At 58.5% G+C, this 26,939-nt stretch overlaps 3 protein-coding genes across 9 annotated transcripts; 2 read left to right on the top strand and 1 right to left on the bottom strand.

Annotated features, from left to right (window-relative positions):
- Positions 1 to 8,907: 8,907 nt before the first annotated feature.
- LOC308547987 (leukocyte immunoglobulin-like receptor subfamily A member 5) lies at positions 8,908 to 14,131 on the top strand (the record flags this gene model as incomplete). The annotated part of the gene is made up of 6 exons (XM_081119008.1): positions 8,908 to 8,938; positions 9,096 to 9,131; positions 9,276 to 9,551; positions 9,697 to 9,999; positions 12,219 to 12,310; positions 13,985 to 14,131. 6 exons carry the CDS (start codon positions 8,908 to 8,910, stop codon positions 14,129 to 14,131), a joined length of 885 nt encoding a protein of 294 aa, XP_080975134.1.
- Positions 14,132 to 14,877: 746 nt separating this feature from the next.
- LOC308548546 (leukocyte immunoglobulin-like receptor subfamily A member 5) lies at positions 14,878 to 17,688 on the bottom strand. Of its 7 annotated transcripts, XM_081120177.1 has the most exons (7): positions 17,612 to 17,683; positions 17,413 to 17,448; positions 16,981 to 17,265; positions 16,536 to 16,838; positions 16,396 to 16,446; positions 15,801 to 15,851; positions 14,878 to 15,659 (listed from the first exon to the last, which is right to left on the bottom strand). In XM_081120177.1, the coding sequence occupies exons 1-7, from the start codon at positions 17,640 to 17,642 to the stop codon at positions 15,322 to 15,324; spliced, it is 1,095 nt and encodes a 364-aa protein (XP_080976303.1). In that variant the 5' UTR covers positions 17,643 to 17,683; the 3' UTR covers positions 14,878 to 15,321. The 7 variants fall into 7 exon arrangements, with proteins under 7 accessions (XP_080976303.1, XP_080976307.1, XP_080976304.1 ...); XM_081120181.1 differs by having other exon boundaries at positions 14,894 to 15,851; positions 16,981 to 17,119; positions 17,612 to 17,688; XM_081120178.1 differs by lacking the exon at positions 16,396 to 16,446 and having other exon boundaries at positions 14,894 to 15,659.
- A 4,283-nt stretch (positions 17,689 to 21,971) lies between these two features.
- LOC308547988 (leukocyte immunoglobulin-like receptor subfamily B member 4) lies at positions 21,972 to 26,166 on the top strand (the record flags this gene model as incomplete). Its single annotated transcript, XM_081119009.1, has 9 exons — positions 21,972 to 22,011; positions 22,098 to 22,373; positions 22,519 to 22,821; positions 23,115 to 23,165; positions 23,419 to 23,469; positions 24,447 to 24,572; positions 24,973 to 25,025; positions 25,781 to 25,951; positions 26,020 to 26,166. The coding sequence occupies 9 exons, from the start codon at positions 21,972 to 21,974 to the stop codon at positions 26,164 to 26,166; spliced, it is 1,218 nt and encodes a 405-aa protein (XP_080975135.1).
- Positions 26,167 to 26,939: the final 773 nt, after the last annotated feature.

Below are 26,939 nucleotides of genomic sequence, written 5' to 3' on the forward strand. Positions count from 1 at the left end.
GAGGCCTAACCAGATCCTCTGACAATTGTCTGCCACCCCCCCCGCCAACTCATTTCTGGGTCAATTTCTATGTTTTGAAATGTGGACATTATGTCCAGGGAAGGCATCGGGCAGTGTTCAAGCAAAAACCTTAGAATCACTTTTTAATTGATTTTTAGAGAGAGAGGGAGAGAGAAACGCAGACTTGTTATTCTGCCCACCCATTGGTTGACTCTTGTTGGTGCTCTGACCAGGGGCTGAACTGGCAACCTTGGCATATCAGGTTAATGCTCTAACTGATTGAACTACTCAGCCAGGGATAGAATCATTCGAAAAAAAATGTGTGTTTAACTGTGGGGCCCTGAGTACAGCATGTATATGCCTGGATAAGTTAATGGTTCAATCAGAATACAATGATAACACCATCTTCTTCAAAGATTTGTTACAATGTTTCAATCAAGTGCAATTTTGTAAGAAGATTTGTTACAATGTTTCGATCAAGTGCAATTTTGTAAGATTTGTTATAATGTTTCAATGAAGTGCAATTTTGTAAGCAAAAAATGTTCTATTTCTTACATAAACACCTTTGTTTAGTCCGTTACTTAAATATTAAGTTTAGTCTGAGTTTTAAATATTAAAATACAATAAAATAAAAAATTAGTATTAAATTTAAATTTGCATTAAAGTTATTTAATATAAAATATTTTAATCTATTTTAAAACTCAAAATAATTCATTGCTCTTTTACCCCCAAGGGTCTAAACAAGTTTTGAAAATGAAATGCTATGCCAATTTATATTCTGCCTCATATTTTATGAGAAAATCTTCCCCAATCGATTAGCTTTTGTTCCTATTTCTTAATGTTGATGAGTATTTTCTATTCACATTCTTATTTATGGACAGGAAAATCCACTTGTTTGATGTTTAGTTCTGTGAGTTTTGATAAATGCACAGTCATGTGACCAGTATCTCAATCAAAATATAGAACAGTTTCAGGTTGGCAGTTACAAAATAGTCACTGGGATGCAAAGTACAGCACAGGGAATCTAGTTAATAATATTGTAATAACTATGGATGGTGCCAGGTGGAGACTAGAAATATCAGAGGATCCCTTTGTAAAGTACATGATTGTCTAACCACCAGGCGGTACACCTGAAACTAATACAAAATAGTATTGACTGAAAACTGTGGTTGAAAAAAAGTTTAAAAAATACAGAACAATTCCATCCTTATATAAGTAGTATCAGTCCTGGTGTGTCTGGCGCATTTCACTTAGCATAGTGTCGTCCGGACTCATCCATGTTCTTGCAAATGACAGGATTTCCATTCCATTATTTTTTGTCGCCTTCAATCTTCGGCTCCAAATTTCAGAATCTTCCTTCTCTAACCGGCCAGTATCCATCCTTTCTACCTGTCTAGATAGTTCTCCACCACAATGTTCTTTATTATTTTTTAAATCTTCACTCGAAGATATTTTTCCATTGCTTTTCAGAGAGAGTGAAAGAGGGGGGACACTGATGTGAGAGAGAGACATCGATTGATTGCAGGGCTGGGGATCAAGCCTGCAATCCAGTATGTGCCCTTGGCTGGAATCGAACCTGGGACCCTTCAGTCCATGAGCTGACGCTCTAACCACTGGGCAAACTGGCTAGGGCCTGGAATGTCCTTATAACATTTGGAGGGAAGGTGTCATCTTCATGTGTATATAACATCTTGCTCAGAAGCTACCTTGGTGGGGGGGGGGGGCCGGTAGGGAAACAAAAGCTAAAGAGAGGTTCATTCCTGATCGAAATGGCAGCTTGGACATCAAACTCCTAGGCAGATGCTGACCTAAAATCGGCAGCTCTGCTCTCCCCGGGTGCAGGGTCCCCCGCTGGATTGCCGCTGCCTGGCAGCAGTGCCGGGGTCTCCAATGCAGGACACGCCGAGAGTCCAGCTGAGTGCTTCAAGCCAACTTCCTGTTTTGCAAGGTTTGGAGGCCTTAGCCTTGGTGGGTGCACAGGAAACAGTGGGTGAGAACCCGGGGCCACCCGTCAGAGTTTCCATGTTGACCACAGAGAGAGAAGACACAGCCCATGCATGTGAGAAAGCTGCCTATGTGCTTTGTTTTCTTTTTTAATCACACTTGGTCTGTGGAAACGTTCAGATGCTAAAGCCTGGGGGAGGGAGGGAGGCAGGTGCGACTGCTTTGAAGGAGATGATGGGTCAGGCTCACCCGCAGGTGCGAGATGTCTCTGAGCTTGTAAGACATCTTCCGCCTCCATAAAATATCTTAATTTCTCATCTTTTTAATTTCTTTTTTTTTTTGGATAATTCTCACCCAAGGATATTTTTCCCATTGATTTTTAGAGAGAGTGGGAGGGAGGGAGGGAAGCGGGGAGAGAGAGAGAGAAACATCGCTTGGTTGCCTCCCACCTGCACCCTGACCGGGACCAGGGATCTCGAACCCGCCGCCCAGGTACGTGCCCTTGACGGGCGCTCTGGCCGGTGCTCTAACCACTGAGCCACGGCGGCAATTCTTGCTTCCCCCTCTGAGCAGAGCGATGCGGGCGAGCACTGTGAAATGGGGCTCATGATGGAGTTTTAAAGGCTTCTCCCCATGAGCTGCCAGTTCCCTGTCGGTCACTGCGAGCGGATTCTGGGAAATGGCTTGGGTTCGTTTAAGGGTTTCCGGTGGCAGGCAAGCATCGCCAGCCCGAGGCCGCCACGGATTTCACCCCTTTGCCCGTCTCCTTCCCTCTGGGGACCCTCATAGTGCTGTCTGTGTCTATGAGTGTTTGTGTTTTTTTGTTCATTTGTTGCTTTCAATTTTATATCCCACCTGTGAGTGAAATCACATGGTTTATTTATGTATTTATTTATTTATGTGTTTATTTATTTATTTGTTTATGCATTTATTTATATTGGTTAATAAAATTATGCAGGTTTCAGTGCTCAGTTCTGCGCCACATCGTCTGTAAATGGCAGAGTGTCCACCACCCCAGGTCAAGCCCCCCTCCATCACCACCCGCCCCCTCCGCCCTCTGACTTCCCTGAGCGTGGTACCCTCGAGACCCATCCATGTTGTTGCAAATGGTAGCATTTTACTTTCCCTTACCGGAAAATCGGACACTCGAAACCAACATAATCTTATTAACCAATGTCACCCCAATAAATTTAATTCAAAAAGAAAATCAGAGGTGGGTCAGTCTAAGGGCGTGTCCGGTGTATGTTGTCTCAACAACGCCCCGTAAGGGAATTCTGAACTCCGGCCACCTCTCCTTTATGAAGGAGGCCACGTGTGTTCAAGGGGTGCTGCCTGGGGAGCCCCCGGAGAGGACCCGGAAGGCCCGTGTGGGCGGCGTCTTCTCTCCCCGCGGCCCTGTGTCGTGCCTCCCTGCTGCCCCGCTGCTGTTTCTTTTGTTAACCCCACCCAAGGATGCTTTTTCCCATTGATTTTTGGAGAGTGGAAGGGAGGGAGGGAGGGGAGAGAGGGAGACACATCGACGGGTTGCCTCCTGCACGAGTCCCAACCGGGGCCGGGATCTGATCTGCAACCCGGGTATGTGCCTTTGACCAGAATCAAACCCAGGACCCTGGTGTGTGGACCATGGCTCTAAGCACTGAACCACACCGGCCAGGGCTCAGTGCATCTCCTGTCCCCACCCAGTGCCAAGGCCCTGGACAGTCAGCGGGGGCCACGAGGGGCAGGACACAAAGCTGAGGGGCACTTACCCAGGACCACAACCACAAGCTGCAGGGCGTCACCGGGACCGGCCGCTCGGAGGGGCGGCCAGGACACCAACCGCAGCGCCTGTAGTTCGGCGAGAGGCTGAGGTTCACAGGGCCCGGAGTGAGGTTGCCTGGGGCCCCCCCCCACTGTGGTGCTGGGGCCGGGCGGCTCCTCCCTCCTTGCTGGGTGGGAAGCTATCAAACAGGATGTGTGCGGAGCCACACTGCGGGGCACTTCTCTCCCGGCGTCACCACGCGGCCCCAGCAGCGCAGAGGGGGGACTGTCACCTAAGCCTGAGAGAGGACAGTGGGCCGCTGGGAAGATCGTGTTTCCTTCCGCCTTCATTCCCGCAGGTCACGTTGGATCCATGTTAAGAGAAGGCAAGATGCTGCGACATTATTATTATTATTAATTTTAATTCTCACCCGAGGATATTTTCCCACTGATTTTAGAGAGAGTGGAAGGGAGGCAGGGAAGGGGAGGGAGAGAGAGAGAGAAATGTTGGTGTGAGACCCACGTCGACTGGCTGCCTCCAGCACGTGCCCCGACTGGGGCCGGGAGTGAACCTGCAACCCGGGGACACGCCCTTGACCAGGAATTGAATCTCGGACCCTTTGGGGCTCCGGCTGGCGCTCTGACCACTGAGCCACACCATCCAGGGCCAGATATGCGTGTCTTATTACAAATCACAGTATCACAAGCTGTATGTTGAGGAACAGGAGGGGATGGTATCTTGAGAGTCAGAGAAGCTATGTCAGGGGCCGAAGGAGGTGACACGTGTGAGAAGCGTGTCAGCAGGTAGAACGACCTGGAAATCTGGGGTGCACCCTTCTAGAAACACAGGGTCCAGCCACCCCCCTGAGGACAGAGCTTAAAGCTGAGGACTGGGCCCGGACAGCGTGGCTCAGGGGTTGAGTGTTGACCTAGGATCCAGGAGGTCGTGACTCGATTCCCCGTCAGGGCCCAGGCCCGGGTTGCGGGCTCGATCCCCGGGGGGGCCTGCAGGAGGCAGCCGATAGTGACTCTCTCATCACTGATGTTTCTCTCTCTCCCTCTCCCTTCCTCTCTCTGAAATCAATAAAAACATATTTTTTAAAAACCTGAGGACTGGGCTCATGCAGGGAGTGTATTTCCCCCACTCCTTAGACATGGGCTGTACATAGTGATTTCCTGCCATTTGCAAAGGGTCGGCGGGAGGAAGGATCATTTTAGGGTGGAGACACCCGGCCAACACGACCTCGGCCAGGCGCTCAAGGTCAACGGCAACGGCCATGGCCATTCCCATGGTGTGCGCCCTTAGTGGGGCGGGAGGGAAATGGCTCTGCCTCGGTGGATTTCCTTCCTCACAGGCCCCGTAGTCCCCGTCTCCTCGCGAGGGAAACATCAGACAACTTCCAGCACTGGGGCACCCAGACATCCTTTCTGACGAGTGCTCCTCAGCACCACCGAGGTCGCCAAGGACGAGGGAAGTCTGAGGGACCCCCCGGCCAGGAGGAGTAACAACCGAATATAACGTGGGTGGGATCTGGGAAGAGATGAAGGGCATTAAGTGAAAACGAAGGAAACCCGAAAGAGCCGTGGACTTTAGCTGGTAACAATGTATCGATATTAGTTCATGAATGGCAAGGAACCTGCGTCTAAGGGGGCGATGTTAACAATGAGGGAAACGAGGTGTCCGGTATGCGAAACTCTGTCACAGAGTCTTTCCTTAAAAAAACATTTTAATTGATTTTTTTAGAGAGAGAGAAAGGGAGAGGGAGACAGAGAGAAACATCGATGTGAGAGCGAAACGTCGATGGGCTGCCTCCTGCTCGCCCCCGCTGGGCACCGAGCCCGCACCCCGCGCACGCGCCCTGACTGGGAACCGACCGGCCGCCTTTTGGTGCCTGAGGATGACACGCAACCAACTGAGCCACACCGGCCAGGGCTCTGGCATATATTCTTAATTTCCTCGTAAATCTGAAAGTGTTCTAAAAACAAAGTCTTATGAACCGATGTCACCCCAATACATTTATTTAGAAAAAGATAAAAACAAAGCCTATGAAAAAAAAAAAATAGGAGAGAAAACACCCAAGGGCTGGAGACGCCGGCTGTCTGCTCACCTGTCACCACCAGCTCCGGGCCTGGCTACGCTCTGGCCGGCGTGGTTTTCTCACGCACCGGCCCTGATGACGCCCGCGGCGTTTGCACCCAGATGCTCCAGGACAGGCTCGGCCCCCTTCTGAGACCCCAGGCTCTCGGGCAGCACCTCGTGTGGAGTCCTTCGGGCTCTTCAGGCCGTGCCGGTGACACTCAGCTGTTCCACGGCCCAGGGAGGGAGGGAGGGAGGAAGGGAGGGAGAGAAACACTGATGTGACGCGTAGACTGGCTGCCTCCCCGGCAGGGGCCGGGCAGGGGGCCTGTACCCCAGGCACCTGCCCTTGGCCGGACTCGAGCCTGGAATCCCCTCAGTCTGGGGCCCATGCTCAAGAGACTGAGCTAATTCCTCTCTTTTTAAATAGTTTGCTTTTTTTTGGGCAGAGGGGTATTTTATAATGTGGTAAAATATATATACCTAAAATGTACAATTTTAACCATTTTTACCTGTGCAACCCAGTGGCGTTAATTGCATCCCATCGTCTTGTTTAAATATCAGCACCGCCAGGGCTCCAAACAGAAGCCTGCAACCACCAAGCACCGCTCCCCACTTCCTCTCCTCGGCGCCTGCTAACGTCCAACCTGCTTTCTGCCTCTGACCTGGTCTCCTCGGGGGAGCTCCTATCGGCGGAACAGCCCGGTGTCTGTCTGTGTCCGGGGTGTTTCACGCAGCTTAATGCCCTTGAGGCCCAGCCGCGTCGTGGCACCTGTCAGAATGTCCTTTCGCTAGTCCATTGTATGGAGCGACCACATTTCATGGAGCCGCTCATGGCCACGGACACGCGGGCCGCTGCCGTTCGGCTGTTTGAGTGACATCGCTGTGGGGACGGCTGTGCTCTGCTTGAGTCCCTGCTTTCAGTTCCTTTGGTTATGAACGCAGGAGGATTGTATATTTAGCTTTTGAGGAAATGAAGAGCCTTTTCAGGGACCACATTTCTTCCTTTATATAAATATATATATATTTTGTTGAGGTGGATTCATAACACACCACTCACCATTTTGAAAGTGTGGGATCCAGTTTGCTGTCCCTACGAGGGTTGTTCTCACGCAAGACAGACCCTGTAGGACATCCTTATGGTCGGTATCATTGACTCACCAATGCATTCGTGCTTTAAAAAATATTTTTAAAAATATACGGAGCCCTGGCTGGTTTTGCTCAGTGGTTAGAGCATCGGCCCACGGACTGAAGGGTCCCAGGTTCGATTCTGGCCAAGGGCACATACCTGGGCTGCAGGGTCAGTTCCTGGCCCTGCTGGGCTTGAGCAGGAGGCAACCAATCGATTGTCTCACACTGATGTCTCTCTCTCTCTCTCTGCCTTCTACTCTCTCTGAAAAGCAATGGAAAAAAATATCCTTGGGTGAGGATTATATGTGTATAATATATATATATATATATATATATATATATATATATATATATTACACACACACACACACATATATATATAGAGAGAGAGAGAGCGAGAGAGAGAAAGAGATGCCACCATTAACCGAGGCCCATTGGTTACCTACTATCATGACCTAAACCAGTGGTTCTCAAGAGGAGGTATTTCTTCCACCCAGGGGACAATTTGACAACATCTAGAGACACCTTTGGGGTGGCCGGGCGTGGCTCAGCGGTTGAGCATCGACGTGGGATCCAGGCCATCGGGGTTCGATTCCCGGTCAGGGCACAGGCCCGGGTTGCGGGCTGCAGCCGATCAATGACTCTCATCATTGATGTTTCTCCCTCTCTCTCCCCCTCCTTTCCTCTCTCTGAAATCAATAAAGATATGTTTAAAAAAAAAGAGACACCTTTGGCTGTCACAAGTGAAGCAATCTAGTGGATAGAGGCCAAGAATGTCCCTAAACGTGCTACAAAGCACAGGACATTTCCTCCAAACTAAGGATCATGTGCTCCCAAGAGTGAAAGGTCGTGAGGTCGAGAAACCCAGGCGCATCCTCGTCGGCCGGCTGAAGGGTTCACGCCGCCCATGGCAGAGCCAACAACGCTCACGCCACCTGCTGCCGCCCCTCCCCGGCTCCTCCCGTCTGCTTTCCTGGGGTCCCATCCACTCCCAATCCCCCCCAGCCCACAGCCGAAAGCCCAGGACGGGGAGTGACTGAGGGGCCTCTGCCGGTCCCTCCTCTGCGCGGGTCTGAGGCGGCCGAGGGCTGGGCGAGGACCGTGCGGTAAAGCCACCGAGCCCCTCGGGGACCCCTGAGGGACACGCCCGAGTGGAGCTCAGTTACTGCTGAGAGTGTATTTCACTCGCACATGTTGCATTTCTCTCCTTCGTGTGACCTTCACATTAACACTGACCCTCAGAGCCCCTTCCTACGTGTTCCTTTGGCCTAAAGACGCCACTGAGCCTCCACCAGGTGGGGGCAGGGCCACGACCCGGGGCCGCCTCAGCCTCTTCCTCGGTCACGGGCTCGCTGTGCCTCTGGGGTTCCCTGGATCGTTCCTTCCTCTCAAGACTCTTCTCACTCCCACCTGCTAGGACTCCGCCTCTTCAAACAGCCTTTCCCTCACCCAGGGTCTAGGCACGACCCCAGGTCGGCTCGGGTTTTCTCTCCTTTCTCCTCTCTAAGTAAAGTGCTGGATACATGCGCCCCAGAATCCCCACATTCTGCTAAGAAGAGTCCCCCAAACGCAGGAAATGGTCTCCGGGACCCAGGATGAGTTTCGGGTTCTCCTAGAAACCCCGGCGGGCAGTAGGGGAGCAGCAAGTGTTTGCTTAGGGGCGAGTCAGGCACAGAAAGTAAACGGTGCGTGTGGGAGGCTGGGAGCCTGTGGGGGGTCAGGGTGGGAAGAGAGCCTGGGCCCTGCCCCCTGAGCATCAGTTCAGAGCAGGCAGGGGGCCGGGGGTCAGAGGAGACCCCAGGCCTGGGCTGAGTCTCCAGAGGGCCCGGAGCCCCCCTGACCCTCAGGATGGAAACCCCCGACCAGGCCAGGGCGGGGCGGCCCCTGGCTGTGGGTCCGCGGGGGGACCCGGAAGGGCGGCTGCAGCTCCTGACTCGCCACATCCTGTGCGTGTCTGTCCGTCGGGCCCGGGGTCTGGTCCATCCGCAGAGCAGGACACTCAGAGCAGACGCGTGATGTCCACCCTCTGGGCTCTCCTCTTCCTGGGTCAGCTGGGGACACGGGGAGGGGGCGGCAGTCGGGACGGGGAGGTTACTCCCCTGGTTCCTGGGGAGCCTCGGGCCCGGGCGGCTCCAGCGGACTAGGCCCCGGGGGAGAGACCGAGCGCCCTCGGGGCCAACCTCTCCCGGGGACTCTCTTCCAGGGCTGAGTCTGGCGCCGAGGCCCCGCGTGCAGGCAGGTGAGTCCCCCAGGCTCCATGTCCCCCCCTGGGCTCAGGAGGCCGCCCGAGGTCCCGGGTGAGGCGATAACACAGGAGGGCCTGGGGCGGAGCTGGGCTGAGGCCGGGATGGTCTTTGTAACGCAGCCTCCGCTTTCCTCCCAGGGACCCCCCCCAAACCCACCATCTGGGCCGAGCCAGGCTCTGTGGTCCCTTATGGGAGCAATGTGACCATCTGGTGTCGGGGGGCTCTGGATGCCCAGGAGCACTGCCTGTATACAGGAGACAGTCCTGCAGAGTTGGGCCGACAGACACCACGGAAGTGTGGGAACAGCACCAAGTTCTCCATTAGAGCAAATTATGCAGGAAGATATTACTGTCACTATGACAGCCCTGCCGGCAGGTCAGAGCCCAGTGACCCCCTGGAGCTGGTGGTGACAGGTGAGAGGACACTCAGGGGTCCCAGCCTCAGGCTCTGCCCTCAGGAAGGGGGTCTGCTCTCAGGGTGTCCCCCTCCCACAGCCCAGGCCTGGGGGACGTGAGGGAGGTGTGACCCCATCTAACACACTGTCTCCCCCTCTCCTAGGATTCTACAGAAAACCCAGCCTCTCGGCCCTGCCCAGCCCCGTGGTGGCCTCAGGAGGGAACGTGACCCTCCAGTGTGGCTCAGGGGAGGGATTTGACAGGTTCATTCTGACTAAGGAAGGAGACCACAGGGCCCCCTGGACCCGGGACTCACAGCCACAGCCGGGAGGGAAGTCCCAGGCCCTGTTCCCCGTGGGCCCCGTGACCACCAGCCACAGGTGGGCCTTCAGGTGCTACGGCTCTTTCAGGAAAAGCCCCCTGCAGTGGTCTGACCCAAGTGATCCCCTGGAGCCCCTGGTCTCAGGTGAGGGGCCCCTGACCCTGTCCTTTCTGAGCACATTCGGCTCAGGGTCCTGTCCCCAGGAGCCATCCCAAGTTGCATGTGGGTGATGGGCTCTGGGTGGTGGTCACTCAGCAGAGATCTGCCCCTCAGGGGCCGTCTCACCTCCCCCCAGTTCTCCCCATTAGCTGGGTGTGGAAGGCGGCAGGTGGGCTGGGGCTGTGTCTTTGGGGCCCCAGAGCAGACGCAGGAGAGTCTGAGTGATCTGTGGGCTCCAGGGTCAGCCCGGCCTCCACCCCCTTTTATTCTCATTTCTAGGACTCGCTGGGGGCCCCGGCCCTTCACCCACAGGGCCCATCCCCACAGCTGGTGAGTCACTGAGCTCTGCTCAGAGGGGCCAGAGCACCCAGGAAGGTCCTGAGGGTCTCCCAGGGGATTGACTGTCCCCAGATAGTCAAGGAAGGGGTGTGACCCTGCAGCTGGGCTCTCAGTGCCGTGAGGCTGGCAGGTGAGAGGTGGGTGGTCATGGCAGAGGGAGAGGTTGGGGCCCCGGCTGGTGGACAAGAAGCTGGGATCTAGTGGGGAGATGGAGCCCCACCCCTCACCCCCATCCTGACCCCAGGAGGCTCTGGGGATCGGCCCCTCCCCACCACGGAGTCAGACAAGCAGAAGGGTAAGTGAGGGTCTCTGTGGGGAGGTGGTGGGTGCGTCCATGGGGGACAGGGGCTGAGTCGTGTGGGGGTCCAGACACCTCTGGAGTCGCTGACTTGGACACGCCCCTCCCCGTCTGGGCCTCAGTGTCCCCAAGTGTAAAGGACAGAATCGTGGCCCAGATTCAGGTTTCCTGTCAGTTCAGGCCCTGACCTCCTGGGAGAGGGGGCCTCACAGGGAACCCCCAGGACGTGATGTTAGGGGGACAGTCCCCTCTGTGGCAGAGACTGTGACACTGTAGAGGGAGGGACAGGCAGGACAAGGGTCCGGGGCATCCAGGGCCTTCCCCTCAGCTCAGGCTCAGCTCAGAGGAGGCATCGGGGGTGGGGGGGGGTGTGAGACCTGGTCCAGTTCTGGGCTCTGCTGCTCCTGCTGAGGGGCCAGGGGGGCCCTTCTCCTCTCTGAGGGTGGGGTTCGTGCCTGGTCGTCCCTGGTCCCATCTGCCCACAGGCTGCTGTGAGATGAGGTGACATAAGGGGCCTCACAGAGCTCAGGAGGCAGGGCCCCCGGCCCAGCCCACCCTCCCTTTCTCTAGGATGGGTCCCTGAGACACTTCATTGTTGTGCAGCCAGGCCCCAGGGTGGCCTCAGGAGAGAACGTGACCCTGCTGTGTCAGTCACAGCTCCCGAGGGACACTTTCCTTCTGTCCAAGGAGGGGCAGCCGATCCCCCCCGCGCCTTAGGTCAAAGCACGGAGCTCAGCCGTCCCAGGCAGAGTTCCCCATGAGTCCTGTCACCTCGGCCCACGGGGGCACCTACAGGTGCTACAGCTCAGCCAGCACCAACCCCCACCTGCCGTCCCAGCCCAGTCGCCCCTGGAGCCTCAGGTCTCAGGTCAGGGGACACTCACCATGTCTTTTCTAAGGGCAGCCAGCTCAGGGCCCTGTCTCTTCAGAGCCTGGGACAGTAATGAATGAGGGGTGCAGGGGCCCCGCAGAGGAGAACATCAGCAGCCCCTGAGTGCACCCCGTCCTCCATGGGCCGGGTCCCCGAGGGCAGCGCGCTGGGCCTCGCAGCTGCAGGGGGTGAACTTCTGGGGTGTGTGCCTCAGGCGGCGCCCAACATGCAGCGCTCAGCTCTGTGCCGGGAGCATTTCTCTCTCCAATCCCGAGCTCCTGGGTCACAGCAAACTCTGCTCCAACGTAACACGGGGCAGATGCTGAACTCGGGTCCCCGGAGCCTGAGATCAACCCACGTGGAGACCAGGAACCTGGCGCGGAGAGGGGGGCTCACTGCGGGCCTGTGTGGCAGCTGTGATCCGAGAGCGGGGCACCCGAGTCCTCAGAGGCAGGAGGAAGGCTCGTGGGTCCCCAGGTCCTCACGCACACCCTCCTGTCATGATCCTCAGGGCAGCTGACACCACAAACCCATCCCAAAGCAAGTCCGACCCCAAGGTCACTGAGCAGGAGAAAGTCTAGTTCTGGGGCTGGGAGCAGGCGGACATGTCCTGTCACGGGGAGGTGGGTGCCGGGGGTGCCTGGATCCTGGGGTGACTGGTCTGTTCTTTGTGAACCCTTTGTCCGCAATTCCCAGCCTCCCACCCCCAAGGCTACACCGTGGGGAACCTCATCCGGATGGGCGCGGTGGGCCTGGCCCTGGCGGTGCTCGGGGTGCTGCTGTTCCAGGCTTGGGGTGCTGCTGTTCCAGGCTCGGGGTGCTGCTGTCCCAGGCTTGAAACAGCCCAGGAGGGACCCGCGACGCAGCCGGGACGTGAACACAGAGGGAGCAGAGCACCGTTCAGGGCGGGGGAGCCTCGGAGCTCATCCGACGGCCCCCGCAGGTGCTGAGCGAAGGTGTGGCCCGTGGGCTGAGGGAGCCGCTGCCGATTTTCCTACTGGAAGAAATATGGTTTGGGTCGGGGAGCGCAGTCAACTTGTGACAGCTCTGGGTGGTGCCGGTGGGTGCTGGATTTATGGGGGAATCACTCCATAAAGTCCACAGTTGCCGAACCAGTGCGCTGTCCACCCGACGCCAACGTGAAATACGGGGGAACCCCCGTAACTGGCTCCCTTCCCATAAAGTTTCATCACCACGGAAGAACTGGCAGTCGTGTGACTTATTCATCGGATTGTCACCTAACACCGAGGTGGCATCCGATTGCATTATGCTAATGCGTTTAATCAAGAGCCGTGGGTCTCAGACTTGCACAATGTGATGTGTTGAGTTCGTCGCAGTGAGGCCGGAAAGAGGCTCAGTCCCGGCGGGAAAGCTTCCCGAGGCCGGGGCCTCCTGACAGCGACGCTGGGGAGTTTGTGACCCACCCGCCTGCTTCCATCTGTCTACTACCGGGGGCTGGGGATCCGTCAGTCAGCCTGTCTACCTATCTATCATCTCTACCTATCTCTCTGTCTATCTGTCCGCCTATCCATCTATCATCTATCTATCTATCTATCTATCTATCTATCTATCTATCTATCTATCTATCATCTATCATCTATTTGTCTGTCCGTCTATCTATCTATCTATCTATCTATCTATCTATCTATCTATCTATCATCTATTTGTCTGTCCGTCTATCTATCTATCTATCTATCTATCTATCTATCTATCTATCTATCATCTATCTATCCATCCATCCATCCATCTATCTATCTATCTATTTTCTATCATCATCTATCTATCTCCATAATTTAATCCATCTCTCTGGCCCCCAGACTCTGAGACAATAAAAGTAATTTCTGCTGTCTTAAGCCACCCAGTTAGCTGTAATTTTTTGTGGCAAACTTACGAAACTAATTCCTAATTCATTCTCTCTCTCTCCCTCTCTGTCTGTCTGTCTGTCTGTCTCTCTCTCTCTCAATAGAAGACATTGAGTCTTGACACATACAGAAGAAATGATTTCAACTAAAACAGCAAAAAGCAGTCCCTTCTTGAAACGCAGAATCAGACTCTCCCTCTGCTTTCCGTTCGGCAGGAGAGTAAACGCTGAGCCCGTACAGGGCCCGACAGACAGTAGCGGCCAGCGAGGTGCCCCGTCCCCTGAGGGCTGTTCTGTGCCGGGAGCCACTTGGCACGCGAGCGGCCCGGGAATATGAGAGACTGTGGCCGAGTCGCTGCCCGGCCTTTCGCGGGGCCGCGGGCCGCCAGGACCTGCCCGTGAGGGGAGAGTGGGGAGAACTCGCTGGAGCTCAGCGGCGGGCTCACCTCGGGCCTCAGCGCCCGCTGCTCTCGGGGAGGGGACAGCCGGGCCCTTCCTGTGCCCGCTGAGGCCTGGGCCCGCGCCCACCACATCCTGAGGCCTTCTCAGCTTTGCTCAGCCCCTCCCCCCGGCAGTCACACCGTGTTCCCCAAATCCTCAGCCTCAGGCAGAGGAGGTGACAAGAGCCACCTGGTCGGAGCTGAACATGGGCTTCGCGTTTCTGGGTTTCGCGCCCACCCGCTCCTCGGGCAGCGGAGGTGGGAAGAGCAGGCGCCTGGTGGGCGAGGGGCTGGAGGGGAGGTTCTGACACCAATGAGACACGGGCACGGTGTCTTCATGAGCGAGTATTTCAACACTTTCAGGTGGGTTCCCCGAAGCGGGGAGCTGGGCCAGACGCTAGCTCTCCATCATCGTTTGAGGAACCTCCACACTCTTTCCCCCAGAGGCGTATTTTCCATTGACTTCAGAGAGAGAGGAAGGGAGAGGGAGGGAGAGAAACACCGGGGCTGAGAGTCGTCGAGGGGCTGCGTCCCCCACGCCCCTGCTGGGGTCCAGGCTGCCAGCCCGGAACCGAACCCCGACCTCCGGGTTCAGGGGGCGACGCTCGGCCCGGACCCGCGCCGCCCGCGGGCTCCACTCAGCCTCCAGCCAGAGTGAGAGGCGGGGCTGGTACCCGAGGGCCCCATAGCGTTGCCCCACGTCGAGGTGGACGGCGATTTGCACCCCTCCCAGGCATGCGCCGGGGTCTAGGCGCTCAGTGTCTCTCCACAGTTGGTCTTGTCTTGCTTTTTCTTTTTTGTCTACTGGGCGGGACTAGCATTTTGACAGCGCAGCTTCACTGAAAAGGAGGCAGGACACTCAGGAGGAAATTACCTCCCCGCTCCCCCGGGAGCCGGGAGCACAGGAGCTGGGGGGCAGCAGGCGGCCTGGACCTGGCCGAGCTCCCGGGGAAGGACGACTGTGCTCCCTGCACCCCGGCCGTGCCCGGCCCCCACGGCGCCACCCTCAGGGCGACAGGGCCGGAGCCTCTACACCCAGGAACCAGGCAAACGCCACAAGTCAGGGCTTTGGATAAGACCCTAATTTATTTTTTTACAGCTGATTTTCCAATAGATCGCTGTACTCTCATGTGAGACACCAGTGTGCTCAGAGAATGAGGATATTTCTGGAGAAACTACACCAGGTGTCACCTGAGAAAGAGAAAAGCACTTGCTGGGTCCACAAAGGATTTTTCGTGTGTGTTTTTTTTAGAATAATTTTTATTTCAATCCGTCCCCAGTTCTTCGTGATATGCACCCTTTATCCAGGTATTCACAACACACTCGGTGTCTGAGCGAGCACACGACCGTCAGGGAATGTGCTGAATGGAAGCGGGAAGAAAGTCCCCATGAAAGTGGACAGAGCTCGCAGCCGAGCACAGGGCTGGGCCCAAGCCCGTGACGGGGCTCGAAGCCGCTCCTCACAGGGCTGAGGAAAGAGGGGCCCCATCCAGGAAAATCAGTTGTGCACAGAAGTGACATGAGCACAGTTTACTTCTGGAGAAGCCTCCGCAGCAACGGCCCAGCCTCTCCCTGCACCAGCACCCCCCCAGCAGACAGTCCCCAGCATGGCCCACATCTGCCCCCAGGGCCCCCGGGCGTCCTCAGGGGCATTTCCCAGGCTCCACCGAGCTGAGCAGCGGGTTGGCTGTCCCCTGTGTGTCGCGTCGGCTGCACCGCTGGGTCCTCGCCGACTGGGCCTCTCCTGAAGCAGCAGCGCCCCCAGGCCCACGAGGACCAAGCCGGCCACACCCATCCGGACGAGATTCCCCCCCGCGTAGTCCTGGGTGCTCGGGGCTGGAGGTTGAGGACAGAGGTCACAGCGGTCAGGGCAGCACCGAGTCACCCAGCGTCCCTGAAGCCTCTCCAGGCCCCCCGACTCCATGACTGGGTGGGACCCTCTGCACTGAGCCCCGGCCGCGGGTTCCGCACACGCACCTCTCTCGGCCTCCGACCTGTTCTGTGACGGCCCCAGGCCACGGGCTGCTCCTGAGAACCAAGCGCACAGAGCCGGGGCGGGGATGGGGTGCGGGAGAGGCCCCTTCTCCACCCCCACGAGCCTGCAGAGCTAAGCACCCCCATCTCAGTCCCTGAGAGGAGCGCCCTCGGTGACTGGTCTTGTGCGTGTTGGGGACACGAGATGAGCATCGGGCTTCATTTGTCCCGAGGTCGGGAACACGAGCCAGGGCAGGGCTGGGCCTACCCCTCAGGTCCCCACCTCACCAGCTCCTCGGGTCTCTGACCCGGATTATATACGAGGGTGTTGCCCTCACCGCCACCCAGGGGACGGGCCGAGTCACACCCCGTCCTGGGGCTTCCCTGCGAGGCCCCCTCTCCCAGGAGCTCGCATCCAGAACTGACAGGGAGTCTGAGCTCTGGGCACGATTCTCTCCTTTCTGCTTGGGGACACTGAGGCCCAGACAGGGAAGGGCGTGTCCATGTCAGCGACTCCAGAGGTGCCTGAACCCCGACACGACTCAGCCCCTGTCCCCCAGGGGCCCACCCACCTGGGCCCACAGAGCCCCTCGCTTACCCCTCTGTGGGCCTGACTCCGAGGTGGGGAGGGGCCGATCCTCAGAGCCTCCTAGGGATCAGGATGGGGGGTGACTGACAGGGCGGCCTCCTACCCCTTGACCCAGCTCAACCCATGGATGGGACAGTAACGGGACTCACCTGAGACCAGGAGCTCCAGGGGGTCACTGGGCTGTGAGCACGTCTGAGGCCTGTACCTGTCACAGCCATAGCATCTGAAGGTCCACCTGTGGCTGGGGGTCACGGGGCCCACGGGGAACAGGGCCTGGGACTTCCCACTGGGCTGTGGCTGTGAGTCCCAGGTCCAGGAGAGCCTGTGGTCTCCTTCCTTAGTCAGAATGAACCTGCCAAATCCCTGCCCTGAGCCACACTGGAGGGTCACGTTCCCTCCTGAGGCCACCACGGGGCTGGGCAGGGCCAAGAGGCTGGGTTTGCTGTAGGCTCCTAGGAGAGGAGGGGGCAGAGTGTTAGATGGGGTCACACCTCCCTCACCCCCAGGCCTGGGCTGTGGGAGGGGGACACCCTGAGAGCAGACCCCCTTCCTGAGGGCAGAGCCTGAGGCTGGGACCCCTGGGTGTCCTCTCACCTGTCACCACCAGCTCCAGGATGTCACTGAGCTTTGACCTGCCTGTGAATCTGATATAGTAGCAGTAGTATCTCCCCGCGTCGTGCTCTGTCATGTGTGTGATGGGGAACTTGACCTTGTCCCTGGGCCTCCATTTAGTCTGTGTTTTCCAAAGCACCCGCCTTTGTTGTCGGAACATACAGAACTCCTGGGCTTCCATCGTCCCCCGACACCAGAGGGTCACAGGGCTCCCGTAAGGGATCACAGAGCCTGGCTCAGCCCAGATGGTGGGTTTTGGGGGGGGACCTGGGAAGAAACCGGAGGCTGCATTGCAAAGACCTCCACCCTCACCCGCAGCTCAGCCCGAGGCCCTCCTGGTTTAGCGCCTCACCCCAGGGCCTCTGTGCTGCCTCCTGAGCCCAGGGGTGGGGCATGGAGCCTGGGGGGACTCACCTGCCTGCACGCGGGGCCTCTGGTCCAGACTCAGCCCTGGAAGAGAGTCCCCGTGACAGGTTTGCACCCGGACGTCTGATCTGATCCTCTCCCGTCAAGGCCCCATCCACTCAAGCTGCGCACCCCCGAGATTTGTCACCAACGGGGGCTGTGAGCTGCTGTGTCCCCTCCCCTGTCCCTCCCCAGGTCCACAACTGACCGAGGCAGAGAAGGGCACAGAGGGCGGCCATCGTGGCGTCTGCTCTGAGCCTCCTGCTCCGCAGATGGACCAGGCCCTGGGCCTGCAGGACAGAGTCGCACAGGATGTGGCGGGTCAGGGGCCGCCGCCCTTCCGGTTTCGCAGCTGGGGACCCACAGCCAGGGGACGGCCCCTCCTGGGCCCGGTCTGGGCTCCCCCAGGCGAGGGCTCCTGGCCCCAGAGGACCAGCCGTGGTCTCTCCCCTCAGGATCCTCTCGTGTGTTCCCCGGGCTCTGCCCGTGGTCTGAGCCGTGGGTCCTGTGACGGCAGCTTTGCATTTACCTGCTCGTCTGGTCGGTGCTGTGCGTCCGTCGGAAACAGGCGGCTCCCAGCGAAGCTGCCACAGCGGAGCTCTTGGCGGTTTACCCGTCAGTCGGGAAAGTGAAGCTCAGAAAGGCAGGTGCCTTTTCACCCAGCGACCCCAGCTTGGGGACACATCCTAAGGCCCCCGAGACACCCTCGGAGAGAAAAAACGCACCCTTGTCTCCAGCCCACCCTGGCTCCTCAGGGTGCTCGTTTTTAAAAGGCTCTGCTGAGCGGTGTCCCAGTGGCTACAGCATTTGTTTTAAAACAAATTTTTTTTAATCCTCAAGCAAGGAGTTTTATCCATCGCCTTCCAGAGAGAGTGGAAGGGAGAGGGAGGGAGAGAGAGAGAAGCAGCGACGTGAGAGGGACACAGCCGCTGGTGGCTTCCCAGGTGACCCCGGGCCCAGCCTGCAACCGAGGGACGTGCCCCTGCCCGGGAATCAAACCCGGGACCCTTCAGCCCGAGGGTCGGTGCTCTATCGGCTGAGCCAAAGGTTCCGGGGGCCACAGCACGTCCACCACTGTCCCCGGGCGAGGGCCCTGGTAGGGTCATATCCATGCCAACCCGTAGTGTTCCCCGCCTCTTTTATATTACTCGTTCCGTGTAAGCATTGGTGCCACCGGCTGGTTTAATGTACATTTTCCTGATGATTTATGAAGCTCAGGGCCATTTATTTTTTATTTTATTTTTTGCACTTAATTACATTTTATTTTTTAATTTTTAAAATTTATCTACTGTTGAAAGTATTATTTAAAAATATTGTTTTCTTAATCCTGCCCTCAAGGATATTCTCCCCCATTGATTTTTGGAGAGAGTGGGAGGGGGAGAGAGAGAAACATCGATTGGTTGCCTCCCACGGGGGGGGGGGGGGGGGGGGGGCAGGGATCAGACCCGAAACCCTGTGGTGCCGGGGCCTAGGCTCTGACCACGGAGCCACCCGGCCGGGCCCGCGCAGCCCCTGGGCATGTTGCTGACCCCGCGGGGCCGTCAGCTGCCTGTGAAGCTCTCTGCAGCCGCGTCGCAGGTCCCCACACGATCCTCTGCCCTGAGCGCCGCACTGTCTCCTTCGGCGTCGCCAACGTCCTGTGTCCCCCGCCCACCGTGTGGCGTCCTCTCCGCTCTCGCCGGCGCCGGGGAGGGACAGACGCTCCTGATATTAGTGGGTTTCAGTGTGTCCCTTTCCGCCAAGTTCATGGTCTCGTGTCCATTTGCGTAAAGATTGTCTTCCACGAGCTGGTAAATAGTCTCTGGTTTCTCTCCTTTGTTTTTGCAAAAGAAACCGTGACTGGTTCACTTTCCCCTTTTGATCTGTGCCCGGCTGACCCCGATTATTGCACGTGGCCCGAGGCGGTGAGCTCACCCCGTCGCACGGGCTCGCCCCCCAGGCCAGCAGCAGGCGGGGAAGCACCACACCCGCCACCGCCCTGCGAGGGTCTGGCGCTTCAGGTGACGCCACACGACGGGTCCCATCTGGACTCTTCCCTGCCCCCGGACGAGGGGTCTCTGCTCCTCAGCTTCTCAAACCTCTAAAACTTCCATGTGCTTTGAGCGGCTGGTGTCATTTCCCCGCGTCTCAGGCAAGAGGAGCGCTCAGCACGTTTGTGGGGGTGGCGCTGGCTTCGGGTGAGGTCGAGAGGAGGTAGGTGGGGTGTCCTTCAGCCCTCCGGGCGGTAGTGTCACAGCTGATGAAGTGTCTGCATTTTACCGCCTTCTAACTGGACTCCCGGGAATGTCATTCTGGTCTGAATCCTGAAGAGGCTCCGCAGTTTAGGGGAGGGTGACACCGGCGACAAAGGTGCTCTGGAGAGGCAGAGATGACAGAAATCACTGACCCCAAGGAGAGGGGGAGACCCTGCTGCGCACAGAAGCAGGTCGGGGGGAGCTCTGCGGGGAGCTGTGCTCCAGGCCGGGGCACGAGCCGAGCTGCCCGTGGGCAGAAGCACATTCCCCACCCGGGCCCAGTCTCCCCACCAGGGCTCGGCCTCCCACCCGCGCTCGTCCTCCCACCCGGGCTCAGACTCACCCCCCAGGCTCAGCCTCCCCACCCGGGCTCTGCCTCCCCCAGGGCTCAGACTCACCCCCTGGGCTTGGCCTCTCCACCCGGGCTCAGCCTCCCCCCTGGGGTCAGCCTCCCCACCCGGGTACCTGTCTCTGAGGGCACCTCGGCATCTGCGGTCAACAAGGCAGGGAGGGGTCACCCCTCACACCCCAGAGGCAGCGGTCGTGTCCACCCCCTCCCTGGGCTCTGAGCTCCACGCCCTCGCCCCTTCTGCAGGTCACCGTCCACGCCAGTCTCTCAAACCTGCATTTCAGAACCTGCCCGTTTTCTGCTCAAAATCCTTCCCTGGTCCTCACTGTCTTCAGGGTAAATGCAGCGTCTTATCTGAACTGACGGCTGTTCCTGATCATCCACCTGGGGCCCTCCAACCTCAGCTCTCGCTTCTGCCTCCCTCACCCAGACAGGGGCCGTTGTCCCGTGAACACAGAGGGACACACAGGGACACACAGGGACACACGGGGACACACTGGGACACACACTCACACTCACACACACTCACACACTCACACTCACACTCACACACTCACACTCACACACTCACACTCACACACTCACACACTCACACTCACACTCACACTCACACTCACACTCACACTCACACTCACACTCACACTCACTCACACTCACGCCACCTGCTGCTGCCCCTCCCCGGCTCCTCCCGTCTGCTTTCCTGGGGTCCCATCCACTCCCAATCCCCCCCAGCCCACAGCCGAAAGCCCAGGACAGGGAGTGACTGAGGGGCCTCTGCCGGTCCCTCCTCTGCGCGGGTCTGAGGCGGCCGAGGGCCCTGCGAGGACCGTGCGGTAAAGCCACCGAGCCCCTCGGGGACCCCTGAGGGACACGCCCGAGTGGAGCTCACTTACTGTTGAGAGTGTATTTCACTCGCACACGTTGCATTTCTCTCCTTCGTGTGACATTCACATTAACACTGACCCTCAGAGCCCCTTCCTACGTGTTCCTTTGGCCTAAAGTCGCGACTGAGCCTCCTCCAGGTGGGGGCAGGGCCACGACCCGGGGCCGCCTCAGCCTCTTCCTCGGTCACGGGCTCGCTGTGCCTCTGGGGTTCCCTGGAAAGTTCCTTCCTCTCAAGACTCTTCTCACTCCCACCTGCTAGGACTCCGCCTCTTCAAGCAGCCTTTCCCTCACCCAGGGTCTAGGCACGTCCCCAGGTCGTCTCGGGTTTTCTCTCCTTTCTCCTCTCTAAGTAAAGTGCTGGCAACATGCGCCCCAGAATCCCCACATTCCGCTAAGAAGAGTCCCCCAAACGCAGGAAATGGTCTCCGGGACCCAGGATGAGTTTCGGGTTCTCCTAGAAACCCGGCGGGCAGGAGGGGCGCAGCAAGTGTTTGCTTAGGGGCGAGTCAGGCACAGAAAGTAAACGGTGCGTGTGGGAGGCTGGGAGCCTGTTGGGGGTCAGGGTGGGAAGGGAGCCTGGGCCCTGCCCCCTGAGCATCAGTTCAGAGCAGGCAGGGGGCCGGGGGTCAGAGGAGACCCCAGGCCTGGGCTGAGTCGCCAGAGGGCCTGGAGCCCCCCTGACCCTCAGGATGGAAAACCCCCGACCAGGCCAGGGCGGGGCGGCCCCTGGCTGTGGGTCCGCGGGGGGACCCGGAAGGGCGGCTGCAGCTCCTGACTCGCCACATCCTGTGCGTGTCTGTCCGTCGGGCCCGGGGTCTGGTCCATCCGCAGAGCAGGACACTCAGAGCAGACGCGTGATGTCCGCCCTCTGGGCTCTCCTCTGCCTGGGTCAGCTGGGGACACGGGGAGGGGGCGGCAGCCGGGACGGGGAGGTTACTCCCCCTGGTTCGTGGGGAGCCTCGGGCCCGGGCGGCTCCAGCGGACTAGGCCCCGGGGGAGAGACCGAGCGCCCTCGGGGCCAACCTCTCCCGGGGACTCTCTTCCAGGGCTGAGTCTGGCGCCGAGGCCCCGCGTGCAGGCAGGTGAGTCCCCCAGGCTCCATGTCCCCCCCTGGGCTCAGGAGGCCGCCCGAGGTCCCGGGTGAGGCGATAACACAGGAGGGCCTGGGGCGGAGCTGGGCTGAGGCCGGGATGGTCTTTGTAACGCAGCCTCCGCTTTCCTCCCAGGGACCCCCCCCAAACCCACCATCTGGGCCGAGCCAGGCTCTGTGGTCCCTTATGGGAGCCCTGTGACCATCTGGTGTTGGGGGGCTCTGGATGCCCAGGAGTACTTCCTGTATAAAGAAGACAGTCCTGCAGAGTTGGGGAGACAGACACCACCGGAGTGTGGGAACAGCACCAAGTTCTCCATTAAAGCAAATTATGCAGGAAGATATTACTGTCACTATGACAGCCCTGCCGGCAGGTCAGAGCGCAGTGACCCCCTGGAGCTGGTGCTGACAGGTGAGAGGACACTCAGGGGTCCCAGCCTCAGGCTCTGCCCTCAGGAAGGGGGTCTGCTCTCAGGGTGTCCCCCTCCCACAGCCCAGGCCTGGGGGACTTGAGGGAGGTGTGACCCCATCTAACACTTTGTCTCCCCCTCTCCTAGGATTCCACAGAAAACCCAGCCTCTTGGCCCTGCCCAGCCCCGTGGTGGCCTCAGGAGGGAACGTGACCCTCCAGTGTGGCTCAGGGCAGGGATTTGACAGGTTCATTCTGACTAAGGAAGGAGACCACAGGCCCCCCTGGACCCGGGACTCAGAGCCACACCCCGGTGGGAAGTCCCAGGCCCTGTTCCCCGTGGGCCCCGTGACCCCCAGCCACAGGTGGACCTTCAGATGCTACGGCTATTACAGGAAAAGCCCCCTGGAGTGGTCTGACCCAAGTGATCCCCTGGAGCTCCTGGTCTCAGGTGAGGGGCCCCTGACCCAGTCCTTCTGAGCACATTCGGCTCAGGGCCCTGTCCCTAGGAGCCATCCCAAGTTGCATGTGGGTGATGGGCTCTGGGTGGTGGTCACTCAGCAGAGATCTGCCCCTCAGGGGCCCTCTCACCTCCCCCCAGTTCTCTCCATTAACTGGGTGTGGAAGGCGGCAGGTGGGCTGGGGCTGTGTCTTTGGGGCCTCAGAGCAGATGCAGGAGAGTCTGAGTGATCTGTGGGCTCCAGGGTCAGCCCGGCCTCTATCCCCCTTTATTCTCATTTCTAGGACTCGCTGGGGGCCCCGGCCCTTCACCCACAGGGCCCATCCCCACAGCTGGTGAGTCACTGAGCTCTGCTCAGAGGGGCCAGAGCACCCAGGAAGGTCCTGAGGGTCTCCCAGGGGATTGACTGTCCCCAGATAGTCAAGGAAGGGGTGTGACCCTGCAGCTGGGGTCTCAGTGCCGTGAGGCCGGCAGGTGACAGGTGGGCGGTCATGGCAGAGGGAGAGGTTGGGGCCCCGGCTGGTGGAGGCGAAGCTGGGATCTAGTGGGGAGATGCAGCCCCACCCCTCACCCCCATCCTGACCCCAGGAGGCTCTAAGGATCGGCCCCTCCCCACCACGGAGTCAGACAAGCAGAGGGGTAAGTGAGGGGCTCTGTGGGGAGGTGGTGGGTGCGTCCATGGGGGACAGGGGCTGAGTTGTGTGGGGGTCCAGACACCTCTGGAGTCGCTGACTTGGACACGCCCCTTCCCGTCTGGGCCTCAGTGTCCCCAAGTGGAAAGGACAGAATCGTGGCCCAGATTCAGGTTTCCTGTCAGTTCAGGCCCTGACCCCCTGGGAGAGGGGGCCTCACAGGGAACCCCCAGGACGTGATGTTAGGGGGACTGTCCCCTCTGTGGCAGAGACTGTGACACTGTACAGGGAGGGACAGGCAGGACAAGGGTCAGGGGCATCCAGGGCCTTCCCCTCAGCTCAGGCTCAGCTCAGAGGAGGCATCAAGGGGGGGGGTGGTGAAACCTGGTCCAGTTCTGGGCTCTGCTGCTCCTGCTGTGGGGCCAGGGGGGCCCTTCTCCTCTCTGAGGGTGGGGTTCGTGCCTAGTCGTCCCTGGTCCCATCTGCCCACAGGCTGCTGTGAGATGAGGTGACATAAGGGGCCTCACAGAGCTCAGGAAGCAGGGCCCCCGGCCCAGGGCCCTGCAGGGTGGAGACAGATCCCAGGAGGGACACGGAGTCCACCCCACACCCCTGCCCCTCCGGCGTCCCTGCTGTGCTGGTGGAGGGTCATAAGGAGGGACCCTCAGCTCCCGGTGGGACAGGAACAGGCCCCTGCAGATGAGGGGCCCAGAGCACAGAGCTGGTGTCCCCCTGGGGCAGCGTGAGGACAGCCCAGGGAACCCACAGCCCGGGTTCCAGCCCAGCCCTGCCCCGTCCCTGCTGGGTGACCTGGGGCAGGTGACTAACCTCTCTGAGCCTCAGTGAAGGGGGGGTGGGGCCAGCACTCCTTGGTGCACCAGGGCTGTGAGGTTAGAGATGAAGGACGGACCCACCACGTGCCTCGCACACAGTAGGTGCTCATTAAATGGCATCACTGGCTCATTCATATCACTCGTGCCCAAGGTCTCAGTTGGAACCTGCCGGTCCTGATCGGGGTCTCAGTGGCCCTCATCCTGCTGCTCTCCCTCCTCCTCTCCCTCGTCTTCCTCGCCCTCCGACACCGGCGTCAGGGCCAACGCAGGACGTCGGGTGAGTAGGGAACAGGGGACCTGGGTCCCAGCGGGGAGAGGGGCTCAGAGCACCTGCCCAGGAAAACCTAACAGATGGAGAAGGTCAGTGAGGAAAAGATTTCTCCAGAACCTCAGGTCAGCCAGTGTGGAGAGAAAACATCTCACGTGCACACACTTAGGGTCACGCCCCATCGTCTCCCCTCATGACACACGAACCACCCACAAGTGCTGAGGTTCCCTTCTTTCCTGGGGAATCACACGGGGAGGGGCCTGACCCCCCAGGGCTGAGACTGTCCCCTTTGACCAGCCCAGGGATACGGTTAATTCCTGGCTTAGTGTCCCACCTGGGAGCTGGCGGGGTGCAGCCCTGAGATCTCGGGGGCCCTGCCAGGAGACACCCCCCTGTTCTGCCCCAGCAGATGCTGCCATGAAGGACCCAGAGCCTGGGGAGAGTGTGGAGCTGGACCCTCAGGTGAGACCCCTGCTCCTGTCCAGGCCAAGGACCTTCTGTTGCCCAGTTTAATCCAAAGGACCCTCCCTGTCCCCACCCACCTGGTTCTCAGCAGTGTCCACCCTGACCTCTGCTGGGCACCCAGGTCGTCCTGCTGTGCATCACTCCTCCTGGTTTCCTGTGACCTCACAGCCCCTCCTGCATGGTCCCCTCTGTTGGCCCCTCGTCCTCTGCCTGACCTTGTGCAGCCCAGGTCTCAGGAGGAGGCTTGAATAAGTGAATCACCTGCAGGTCCCAGCCTCCCCTTCATTCATTCACCCAGCAGATGGGACGGGCTCCCTGTTTACCGGCTCCACTCAGGAGCCACTGTGCAGCTCCACCCTCCTCGGGCTCACCTGTGGGTGGGAGACACCATGCAAACAAGCAGACAGTGTCCTAGAGGGCAAAGTGCTGTGACGGAAAGTAAGGCAGGAGGAGGGGACAGAGTGCATGCAGGGGACACAGAGAACAGCAGGGGCAAGTGCCCTGAGGCAGGACACGCTTCTCAGGAAGATGGGCCATGAGGCTGGAGCCAAGTGAGCAAGAGATGGTGTTAGGGTAAGAGTCAGATCCTAGAAGCATCCAGAGGCCCCAAGGCCTAGGGAGTCCCTGCAGATTCCATCGGGAGAGTGACCTCATCTCTTAGAAGTGAAAATCATCACCTGGCCACATGTGATAACTGCTGGAGGATTTCAACAGTGGAGTCCAGGAGACGCTGTTTGTCTCACTCTCTCCAGCAGAACAGGCAGGACGAAGACCCCCAGGGAGGGATGGACGCCCAGGGGAACCACTCAGGATCCAGACTCAGGCAGGGAGTGGCCACCTCCCCTTCCTCTCTGCCAGGGGGATTGCAGGACACGAAGGGCAGACAAGCAGACAAGGACAGGCAGATGGACATTGGGTCCCATGCTCTCCAGACATCCAGGCTCCCCAACCCCAACCACGTTTCATCCCTGTCTCTCCCCCCCTGCTCCAGGCTGCTGCATCCGACACCCCCCAGGAGGTGACCTATGCCCAGCTGGGCATCTTGGCTCTCAGACGGGAGACAAGGGCACCCCGTTCCTCCCCGTCAGAGGAGCCCCCACATGAGCCCAGCGTGTATGCTGCTCTGGCCACCCACTAGCCCAGCAAGGACCCAGACCCCACACTCCAGGGAGGGGGCCTGCAGGGACCCCAGAAGTCATGGGAGCTGCCCCCACGGGCACTCAGCTAGTGACCTCAGCCAGCCTGGAGACCCAACGTTGACCCCCAGGATCTCCTGGGCCCCCCTCTGTGTCACCTGATTCTACCGTCAGAGATAACCAATATCCCTACATTTTGGAAATGAAGCGATAGACTTCTCAATAATCAATCTGTGAATTTAGAACCAAACCGGAAATGAATGTTTTAGATGAAATGATAATGTAAATATTACACATCCAAGCTATGAGAAGAGAAAATTAAAAACCGTGAATGAATATATGTGAAAATAAAAAGTGTTAAAACAATCAGTGGCCTAAGGTATTATATGAAGCATCTGGCCGTGGTCGGTGTGGCTCAGTTGGTTGGAGCGCTGTCCCCTGCACCCGGCTGTGGCAGGTTCCATCCCCAGGCCGGGCACCAGGGCTCCCCTTCTCCACACCCTCCCAGCGCTCGTTTGTTCCTTTGTGGATGTGGCCTTTGTGACAGGTGTGAGCTGACCTCTCATGGTGGTTTTACTCTGCCTCTTTGGTGATTAGTGACACTGAGCATCTTTTCACATGTCCATTGGCGTGAGCATGTCCTCCTGGGGAAGCGTGTATTCAGGTCCTCGGCCCATTTTTGAATTGGATTGTCTGTCTTACTGTTGAGTTGTGCGAGCTCTTTATATATTGTGGATATTAGTCCTTCTCAGATGGGTCCTTGCAGACATGTTCT

This window comes from Miniopterus schreibersii (assembly GCF_964146895.1).
Source record: "Miniopterus schreibersii genome assembly, chromosome: 18".
In the NCBI taxonomy this organism is placed as follows: domain Eukaryota; kingdom Metazoa; phylum Chordata; class Mammalia; order Chiroptera; family Miniopteridae; genus Miniopterus; species Miniopterus schreibersii.